The sequence below is a fragment of the Aotus nancymaae genome, unplaced genomic scaffold (assembly GCF_030222135.1).
Source record: "Aotus nancymaae isolate 86718 unplaced genomic scaffold, 86718_ANA_hifiasm-v0.15.2.pri h1tg000058l, whole genome shotgun sequence".
NCBI lineage: Eukaryota > Metazoa > Chordata > Mammalia > Primates > Aotidae > Aotus > Aotus nancymaae.
In genome coordinates, this window is record NW_026988472.1 from 5,197,999 (window position 1) to 5,209,197 (window position 11,199).

Genomic DNA, 11,199 nt, shown 5'->3' on the forward strand with positions numbered 1-11,199 from the left:
AACAGTGTTTAAGCATTCTGTTTTCTCTGCAACCTTGCCTATATCTGTTGTTTTTGGACTTTTTAATAGTAGCCATTCTGACTGGTTGTGAGATGATATCTCATTGTGGTTTTTATTTGTGTTTTTCTAATGATCAGCAATGTTGAGCTTTTTCTTCATATGATTGTTAGCTGCATGTATGTCTTCTTCTGAGAAGTGTCTGTTCATCCCTTTCCTTACTTTTTAATGTGGCTGTTTGTTTTTTCTTGCAAATTTGTTTAAGTTCCTTATAGATGCTGCATATTAGACCTTTGTCAGATGCATAGTTTGCAAACATTTTCTTATGTCTGTTCACTGTGTTGATAGTTTCCTTTGCTATTTAGAAGCTGTTTAGTTTAATTGGATCCCAAATGTCCATTTTTGCTTTTGTTGCAACTGCTTTTGGCATCTTCATCATGAAATCTTTACCCTTTCCTATGTCCAGAATGGTATTGCCTAGGTTGTCTTCCAGGTTTTTTATAGTTTTAGGTTTTACATTTAAGTTTTTAAACCATCTTGAGTTCATTTTTGTGTATGGTGTGAGGAAGGGGTGCAGTTTTATTTTTCCGCAAATGGCTTGCCAGTTATCCCAGCACCATTTACTGAATAGGAAACACTTTCCTCATTGCTTCTTTTTGTCAGGTTTGTCAAAGATCAGATAGTTGTAGGTGTGTGGCCTTATTTCTGGGTTCTCTACTCTCTTCTAGATTTTCTAACTTATTGGCATATAATTGCTCATAGTAGGCACTAATGATCCTTTGAATTTCTGCAGTGTCATTTTGTAATGTCCACATTTTTATCTCTGATTTTATTTATTTGGATCTTCTCTTTTTTTAGCTAGTCTGAGTAGAGATTTGTCGATTTTGTTGAACTTTAAAAAAAAAAAAACTCTTTTTGTTTCCTTGATCTTTTGTATTGTTTTCTTCATTTCAATTTCTTTATTTGTGCTCTAATCCTTATTATTTGTTTTCTTCTAGTAGTTTTGGATTTAGTTTGCTCTTGCTTTTCTAGGTCCTTAAGATGCATCGTTATGTTGTTTACATTTTTCTTCTTATGTGGTGTAGGCACTTGTAGCTATAAAGTTCCCTCTGAGTCCTGCTTTTGCTGTATCCCACAGATTTTGGTATATTGTTTCTCCATTGTCACCTGTTTTGAGAAATTTTTCAATCTCTTTCTGAATTTCTTCATTGACCCACTGTTCATTCAGGAGCATGTCTTTCTGTAGCTTCCAAACTTCCTCTTGCTATTGATTTCTAGTGCTATTCCACTGTGGTCAGAGAAGGTCCTTGATGGTATTCAATTGTTTTGCATTTTCAGACTTGTTTTGTGACCTAATATATGGTGTATCTTTGAGAATGAACCATGTGCTGAAGAAAATAATGCATATTCTGCCACCATTGGATGAAGTGTTCTGTAAGTATCTGTTAGGTTTCTGATCTATAGTGCAGACTAAGTCTGATGTTTCCTTGTTGATTTCTGTCTGCAAGATGTCCAGTGCTGAATGTGGGGTCTTGAGGACTCTAGCAATTATCATATTGGAGTCTGTCTCTCTCTTTAGCTCTAATAATATTTACTTTATGTATCTTGGTTCTCCAGTATTAGGTACATATATTTTCACAATTGTTATATCCTCTTGCCAAATAGACCCCTTTATCATCATCAGACCCCTTCTTTGTCTCTTCTTGTAGATAATGTCTCCATATAGCTCCTCCTCATCTTTTCTTTCTTCCTTTTTTTTGTTTCCATTGGCATGGAATATCATCTTCCATCCCTTTATTTTTAGTCTATGTGTGTCTTTATAGATGAAGTGTTTTTCTTAGAGGCAACAGATCAGTGGATCTTATTTTTTTAAATCCATTCAGCAACTCTATGTCTTTTGATTGGAGAGTTTAGCCCATTTACATTCAATGTTATTATTGACAAGTAAGGACTTATTCCTGCCATTTTGTTATTGGTTTTCCTATTTTTTGTGGTCTGCTCATCCTTCTCTTTTTTCCTTCCTGTCTTTCTTTTAGCAAGGTGATTTTCTTTGGTGATATGATTCAGTTTCTTACTTTAAATTTTCTGTGTATCTGTTGTGTGTTTTTTGTTTTGAGGTTACCACGAGGCTTGTAAATGCTGTCTTATAAACCATTCTTTTAAGCTGACAACTGAACACTGTTTGCACTAACAATTAAAAAGAAAATTAATAAAAACTCTATGCCTTAACTTCGTCCTCCTGCTTTTTATTTCTTTGTTGTTTCTATGTATATCTTATTGTACTATGTCCTGAAAAGTTGTTGCAGTTAGTATTTTTGATTGGGTCATCATTTAGTCTGTCTTCTTAGTGTAAGAGTGGTTTACACCCCACTGTTATGGTGTTATAATATTTTGTGTTTTTCTGCGTACTTACTATTACCAGTAAGTTTTATATCTTCAGGTGATTATTTATTGCTCAGTAATGTTTTTTTCTTTCTGATTCAAGTACTCCCTTTAGTATTTCTTGTAGGACAGGTCTGGCATTTATGAAATCCCTCAGCTCTTTTTTGTCTGGGAGACTCTTTATTTCTCCTTCATGTTTGAGAGATATTTTCTCCAGATACAGTATTCTAGGGTAAAAGTAGTTTTTCCTTCAGCATTTTAAATGTCATGACACTTTCTGTTGGCCTTTAAGGATTCCCCTGAAAAGTCTGCTGACAGAAATATTGGAGATGTATTGTCTGTTATTTGTTTCTCGTCTCTTGCTGCTTTTAGGATTCTTTCTTTATCCTTGACCTTTGGGAGTTTGATTATTAAATGCCTCAAAGTTGTACTTTTTGGGTAAAATCTACTTGGTGTTTTATCGCCTTCTTGTATCTGGATATTGATGTCTTTCTCTGGGTTTGGGAAGTTCTCTGTTATTATCCCTTTGAATAAACTTTCTACCCTACCCCTATCTCTTTCTCTATTTCCTCATTAGGGCCACTAACTCTTAGATTTGCCTGTCTGTGGCTATTTTCTGGATCCTGTAGGCAGCCTTCATTGCTTCTTATTCTTTTTTCTTTTGTCTCCTCTGAGTGTTTGCTTTCAAATAGCCTATCTTGTAATTCACTAATTGTTTTATCTGCTTGAACAAGTCTGCTTTTAAAAGACTGGTACAGGCCAGGCACAGTGGCTCATGCCTGTAATCCCAGCACTTTGGGATGCTGAGACAGGTTGACCACTTGAGGCCAGAACTTTGAGACCAGCCTGGACAAAATGATGAAACACTGTACTGAAAATACAAAAGTTAGCCAGGCATGGTGGCACATGCCTGTAATCCCAGCTACTCAGGAGGCTGAGGCAGGAGAATCACTTAAACCCAGGAGGCAGAGGTTGCAGTGAGCCAACATCATGCCACTGCACTCTAGCCTGGGTGACAGAGGGAGACTCTGTTTTAAAAAAAATAAAAAATAAAAAGACTCTGGTGTATTCTTCAGCATGTCAATTGCATTTCCCAGAATTTCTACTTGGTTCTTTAAATTATTTCAATCTCTTTGTTACTTTAATCTGATAGAATTCTGAATGTCTTCTCTGTGTTATCTCAAATTTCTTTGAGTTTCCTCAATACAGCTATTTTGAATTCTCTGTTTGAAAGGTCACATATCTCTATTTCTTCAGAATTGGTCCCTGTTGACTTATTTAGTTCATTTGGTAATGTCATGTTTTCCTGGATTATCTTGATACTTTTAGATGTTCTTCTGTGTCTGGGCATTTAAAAGTTAGGTATTTATTATTGCCTTCACAGTCTGGTCTTGTTTGTACCCATCCATCTTGGGAAGACTTTCCAGATATCCAAATGTACGTACATGTTGTGATCTAAGCTGTATCTGCTTTAGGGGGCACCCCAAGCCTAGTAATGCTGTGGTTCTTGCAGATTCATAGAAGCATTGTCTTGATAGTCTTGAACAATATCTGGGAGAATTCTCTCCATTACTAGGCAGAAAATGGAGAGAATTCTCCCATCCATTGAGTTTGGAGGAATACTCTCCATTACTCACTTCCCTTACTTTCTTCCAAACAAACAGAGTCAGTCTCTCTCTCTCTCTCTCTCTCTCTCTCTCTCTCTCTCTCTCTGTCTCTCTCTCTCTCTCTCTCTCTCTGTTGGGAGCCACCTGAAGCTGGGGTGGATCGACACAAGCACTCCTGTGGCCACCACCACTATGACTGCACTGGGTCAGACTTGAAGCCAGCACAGTACTGGGTCTCGCCCAAAGTCTACTGTAACCACCTCCTGGATTCTGCCTCTGTTTAATCAAGACCTTGGGGCTATACAATCAGAAAGTGTCAAAACCAACCAGGCTTGTATCCATTGCTTTGGGATAGTGAATTCCCTCTGGCCCCAGGTGGATCCAGAAGTGTCATTCAGGAGCCAGAGACTAGAGTCAAACACCTTAGAATTCTACCTAATGTTCTATTGTCCTGCTGCTAAACTGGCAGTCAAACCACAAAATACAGTTCTTCCTACTCTTCCCTTCCTTTTTCAAAGGCAGAAGCACCTCACCTCATGGAAACTGCCACCACAGGCTCACAAGGAGTACTGACAGACTACCACCAATGTTCCCTTAAGGCCCAAAGGCTCTTCAGTCAGCTTGTGGTGTATGCTGCCTATCATTAGCCTCACCTTTCAGGGCAATAGGCTCTTCTCTGGACTAGAGCAGGCCCAGAAGTTGGATTCTAGACCATCCAAGAGCCAATGCCTAGAATCTAGGACCCCAAGAGCCTGTCTGGTGCTCTATACCTTTGTGGTCAAGCTGATACTTAAGCTTTCTGGCAATATATCATTTACTTTATCCTGCTGCGGCTGAGCTGGTATACAAGATAATAAGACGAAGTCGTTTCCACTCTTCCCTCTCCTGTCCTCAAGCAGAATGAAGTGGTCTCTTTTGGAGCCACAAGTTGTGGAACCTGGGGTTAGAGGAGGGGTGACGCCAGCACTCCCTTAGCTGCCCCAGCTGGTGTCTCAGTAGGTTTTGTGCCCGCTAAGTGCACTGTCTCTGGGCCTAGTTCAGCACTAGACTCCTCCTAGGAGTTGCAGTCCTTGTGCTTAGACTGTCTTTCAAGTTTATTTAGAGTCCTAGAAAACTTTAGCCCATGGTGGCAAGGCTTGCAGGAACTCAAGGGCCAACTGCTGACATGCTGACATGCTGACATGGGTAATTCATCTGTAGCTAGGTCTGTTTTAAATGATCCCTCCATGTGCAGGCATCAGCTGAGTTTGGTTTAGTTTTTTTTACTGCTCTAACAGAACAACACTGAGGTCCAATGCCTCACAATTGCTGCACTCTCCCTCCCCCAACACACAGAAATGCTCTTCCACACCATGCCACTGCTGCTGGGGGCAGAGGTGGAGGGTGGGGTAGGGATAGCGTCAGCAATTTAAGACTGTTCTTTCTACCGCTTCAGTGCCTCTTTCATCGATATGAAGTTAAAATCAGCTACTGAATGCTCACCTGATTTTCGGTTCTTTTGAAGGTGCTTTTTTTTAAAAATATGTAGATGGCTGTTAAATTGGTGTCCTTCCTTGGGAGGTGAGCGATCAGTGAGGGCTTCTATTCCACTATCTTGCTTCACTTCTCTCCCAGCCATTGAGTTTGGAGGCAACTAGTCACAGTTGTCTTTAGTGAGGGAAGTGTTCATGCGGGATGGGCACAGGAGCCAGCCTGTGGTGGTCCCCAGGAGTGATCTGCACTTGAGCCCATTGAGGATGTCCACTTTCTCAGTCTGTGATGCTTCAGGGAAAAAAGAGGCTAGAGAGAAGTTTGGGAGTGGATTGGGAACGAGAGCTAGTCTTAGTGGATGGAAAAGACAATAAAATTCTATATTCCAAGGAAGACCCAGTAGGGTACATGTTGAAGAAGGTTGGAGAGAGGGGACCTGAGGATTAGAGGTGGGGCTGGGCACTTGGTGTGAGTGGGGTCCAAGGCAGCACCTCTTTGTCCTTAGACTAAGGGAGGAGGTACGTGGGAATGTGGACCCTGTACAAGGGTGGGGTGAGCAGTCAAAGTGTCCCTGGTCCCGTGCTCTTAATTTTCTTCCTGAATCAGGTGGGTGGGATGGAATGACTGCTGAGGTGACTGGGAGAGGTTGGTGAACAGGGTCCTGCCCCTGAGTTATGTGATAGGGAGTGGGGGCCCCGGTGGGCATGGGATCAGGGAAAGGTAGGCATTATTTTCCCAGAAGCTCTCAGTGGCCCAGGTGTGGGAAGTGTGCAGAGGCCACTGGGTTCTGCTCTTAGCTTGGGCAGTTGTAACGTGGGTGACGCAGGCCTTTTGGAACTGTACCAGAGTGACAGGATTAGTGGAGACAGAGGCTGCAATTGCACACGTGAATTAATTCAAAGGCCAAGGTGGAGGGGGAAGAGCAGGATGTCCTCCCATCTCCTCTTTCCCCCTGAGAGGGAAGAGGCAACGTCCAGCCTTGTGGTCAGAGTGTGCCTGAAGGGCAGAGAGGAGCACAAGCCTGTGACCCTGCGCAGAGCCGGTTTCAGCTTCACAGGAGCACAGGGAGCACAGACCCTCAGCCAGCACAGACATCCCTGAGCTGAACAGACACAGGTCCTGAGAGGCCTTCCCAGCTCCCCTCCCCTTCCCTCAGCTGTCCCAGCCCCCAGTCTCTGCAGAGGGAGGAATGGAGTGGGGGAGGGGAGTTGGCAGCCAATCACATCCAGAACAGCCCAAGGCATCTGTACCTGGAGTAACCAATCCTCTCTGAATAAACAGCGCACTCAGCTTAGGCTTCCTCCTCCTCTCCCTGTTCTGCCCAGCAACAGCAGAAAGGAGGTTTTAGGAGGAGAGGGAGGCCTTGCAACTTCCAGCCCCTGGCAGCAAAGAGCTGGGCCCCAGGCTCACTCTATATGGGGAGGTTAAAACAATACTTGGAGTTTCTGCAGCTCAGGCAAAATATCCCTAGGGACTCTCAAGGCTGTGCAAGCCCAACTCTCTCACAGACAGGAACTCATATATTACAGAGATCCTAATCCTTGGAATTCTGGGCTACATGCCAGTCTCATTCCCTCCATAGCTGTGGGGCAGGCCCCGGGATGAAGGTCTGAATAGCAGAGACACAGTTCTAGTGAAGGAGATGGACAGTGAGCAAACAGTCACACCCAAGTCTGTTTAAAAAGTGAGAGGTCCTGGGAAGCAAACCTCAGAGTGTTATGCAGGAGAATAAGAGGGGACCTGATTTAGATTGGCTTTCACAGTCCTTCTTGGTTTTACTTCTTTTTGGTCCAGATTTACGATGGCTATTTCGTTCACTACTTTGCCCCCAGAAGCCTTCCACCTATTGAGAAGAATGTGGTTTTTGTTATTGATGCAAGCGGCTCCATGTTTGGTACCAAGATGAAGCAGGTAAGAAGGATTCTGGAAATCTTTCTTAGTTCAAGTATCAGAAGAACCAGAAAGCAGAGAGCGTGGTAACAATGGGACCCTGGGTACAGAGGTCCCACCATCCCGTGACCATTGAGTGTTACAGGCTTGAACCTACCCTAGGGCCCCGGTATCTTACCTAACAGGAGCCTGTGGACCTGGAGCCATAGAGTCCTAAGAACATTGACACATTGGTTTATGAAGACTGAAGCCATTGAGACCCTCAACCACAAAAGCCCAGGGTCATAGAGGACCCTCAAGCTAGAGCACCTCAGGATCCTAGAATACTGAAGTAAGAAAACCTTAGGTCACAGAGACTCTCATTCTTCTTCAGACCACAAGGTTTGAGTCTTTGTTAACTTTTTAAATTTTACTTTAAAGGCCTAATAGTATAGAGTACTGGCATTATAGAATTAGAAACCATAGAGTTGGGAGCCATATTGATTTTAATCTTGTTGCAGTTCTACCACTGTGCCCATGGATCAGAGGCCATAGACCAAGGAAGCTTTGACTTTATCCTCTGAATCCTTGAAGTTCTGCAAGCAGCATCTCATACCATAATACTCTGGAGCTCTTTGTTCTGGTGTCTTGCAAATGTATAGCTTTTGTTCCTTAATCTTTCAGTCATGGGGCCCTTGGAACCAAAGACTGAGTTTGTGTTACCAGAGTCAAGCAACCTGAGAAAAAATGGGTAGTACCCCAAGCCAGCTCCCAAGCCCCAGTGTAGAGGGATGAGTCTCCCCAAATCCAGCCCTTTCTAGCCTTCTTCTTTCACTCAAGAGGGGTAAAATCTCAGAAACCCCTGTAAGTTTGTATCCCAGGGACACCAATTCACTGAAAGACTGCGACCTCCCCATAAGAGTATAGAATGCTTCCTCTCACTCCACACATTATCACCATATCAACTGTGCTTCTCTACAATAACAGAAAGTTACAGCTGATTGAACTACAAGCTCAAATCCTATTTAAGAAAATGTTCTTAGGGAAAACCAAAGACAACCGAAATAACCAAAATACGACATTAGAAGTAATTGTGGCCAGACACAGTGGCTCACACTTGTAATCCTAGCACTTTGGGAGGCTGAGGTAGGCGGATCACTTGAGCTCAGGAATTTGAGGCCAGCCTGGGCAACATGGCAAAACTCTGTCTCTATGAAAAATACAAAAATTAGCTACGCGTGATGGTGTGCACCCGTAGTCCCAGCTACTGAGGAGGCTGCATTTGGGGGATGGCTTGAGCCCAGCAGGTGGAGCTTGCAATGAGCCAAGATCACACCACTACTCCTAAAGAGCAACAGAGCAAGACCCTGTCAAAAAAAAAAAGTGTTAATTTTGGCCTCTGACACCTAAAACTGCTCCAAACAGGAAACATTACCTAACTTGTAGCCAGATAAACTTAAAACCTAACACTAAATGCCATTCAGTTTAGTTCCTTTTACCTGATACATCATGTCTGGCTTTCAATCTACAATGAGAAGGCATGATAAAAGGAGAAAAACACTGTCTGAAGAGAGAAAACAAACATCACAGCCAGACTTCAATATGTCAGAGATGTTGAAATTATCAAACAATTTTATTTTTGATTGACAGATTTTTTCCAACTTTTATTTTCGGTTCAGTGGATACCTGCGCAGGTTTGTTACGTGGGTAAATCGAGTGTTGCAGATGTTTGGTGTACAGATTATTTTGTCACCCAGGTAATGAGCACAGGACATAATAGGTCATTTTTCAATCTTCACCCTTCTCCGACCCTCCACCCTCAAGTAGGCCCCAGTGTCTGTTGTTCACTTCTTTGTGTACATGTGTATTCAATGTTTAGCTCCCACTGATAAGTGAGAACATGCAGCATTGGTTTTCTGTTCCTGTATTAACTCACTTAGGATGATTGCCTCCAGCTCCCATCCCTGTTCCTGCAAAGGACAGGATTTCATTCTTTTTTAAGGCTGCATAGTATTCCATGATATATATGTACCGCATTTCTTTATCCAGTCCACCATTGATGGGCATTTAGGTTGATTCCATGTCTTTGCTATTGTGAATAGTGCTGCAGTGAACATATATGTGCATGTGTCTTTATGGTAGAATGATGTATATTCCTTTGGGTATATACCCAGTAATGAGATTGCTGGGTCGAATGGTATTTCTGTTTTTAGATACTTGATGAATGGCCACACTGTCTTCTGCAGTGGCTGAAGTAATGTACACTCTCACCAACAGTATATAACCATTCTCTTTTCTCCACACCTTGCCAGTATCTGTTTGGGTTTTTTTTTTATTTATTTTTTAGTAATAGCCATTCTGACTGATGTGGTATCTCATTGTGGTTTTGATTTCCATTTCTCTAATGATCAGTGATGTTAAGCATTTTTTTCATATGCTTGTCGTCTACATTTATGTCTTCTTTTCAGAAGTATCTGTTCGTGTCCTTTGCCAATTTTTTAATGGAATAAACCAAGAATTTAAAAACCCATGATTAATATGCCATGGGCACTAATGGATAAAGTGTACCACACATAAGGGCAAAACATGGTAGTGTAAGCAGAGACATGAAAATCCTAGGAAAATAAAAGGGAAATGCTGGATATCAGAAATAGTGTAACAGGAATGAAGAATGTCTTTGATTCACTCATCAGTAGACTGGACATGGTTGGGTAAAGAATCAGTGAGCTTCAAAATACCTTCATAGAAATTCCTAAAGCTAAAAAATAAAAAAGAATTTTAAGCTACACCTTAGAATATCCAAGAACTGTGGAACCATTTTAAAAGTGTTATATATACATCATGGAAATAATAAAAGGAGAAGAAAGAGAGAAAGGAACAGAATAAATATTTTAAGTAATAATAGATACAAATTTTCCAAAATAAATTATGCATACCAAACCTCAGGTCCAAGAAGCTTAGGAGAACACAAAGCAGGATAAATACTAAACAATCTATACCTAGGCATATCGTATTCAGACAGCAGAAAAATTTTTTTAAAAGCCAGAGGAAGAAGTACCTTACCAAGAGGAGTGAGGATATGAACTATATCAGAGTTTTCTTCAGAAACCATGGGAGCAAGAAGAAAGTGGAGTGAAATATTACAAGTGTTGAAGGAAAAAACCGCACCAGCCTAGAATTCTGTATACATCAAATTATTCTTCCAAAGTGAAAGAAAAATAAAGACTTTCTCAAAAAACCCCAAAAATTTGGCAAATTGTCACCAATAAACTTGCTTTGCAAGAAATGTTAAAAGAAGTTCTACATAAAGAAAATGGTATAACTCAGATACTTGGATCTACATAAAGATAAGAGAAGTGTTAGAGAGGAATAAATGAAGGTAAAGTAAAATACTGTTTTCTTATTAACTGACCTAACAGACAATATTTTTTCAAAGTAATAGTAATGTATTTAGTGAATGTAGCTTATGAATAAGTGAAATTAATGAGAGTAATATTGTATAGGATGAGAGGGAATAGTTTGGAATACTCTGTTACAAGTTACTTGCACTATGCATAAAGCTGCATAGTATTATTGGAAAGTGGATTGGGATTGGTTGTAAATGTATACTGCAAACTCTAGGGGAACTGCTAAATTTTTTTAAGTCTAATGCATATGCTAAAGATAAGATAAAATGGCATCATGTAAAATGCCCAATTAAAACTGGAGAAGCCAGAAATTACGTGGAAGACATAAGAATAAAAGAATTTAAAAAGAATAGAAAACATTTACAACTATGGCAAATATTAATCCAACTATGTCAGTAATGACTGTAATCATAAATAGTTTAAATACACCAATTAAAAGACAAAGACTTTCAGTGTGGATAATAAAA

General features: G+C 40.9%; 1 protein-coding gene across 1 annotated transcript in view; it reads left to right on the top strand.

The window, feature by feature from the left end:
* ITIH6 (inter-alpha-trypsin inhibitor heavy chain family member 6) overlaps positions 1-11,199 on the top strand; it is a 40,491-nt gene that overhangs the window by 16,521 nt on the left and 12,771 nt on the right. The window contains exon 6 of the mRNA XM_021671546.2: positions 7,251-7,367. Coding sequence (XP_021527221.2) covers positions 7,251-7,367 — 117 coding nt within the window. The remainder of the gene's footprint in view (positions 1-7,250; positions 7,368-11,199) is intronic.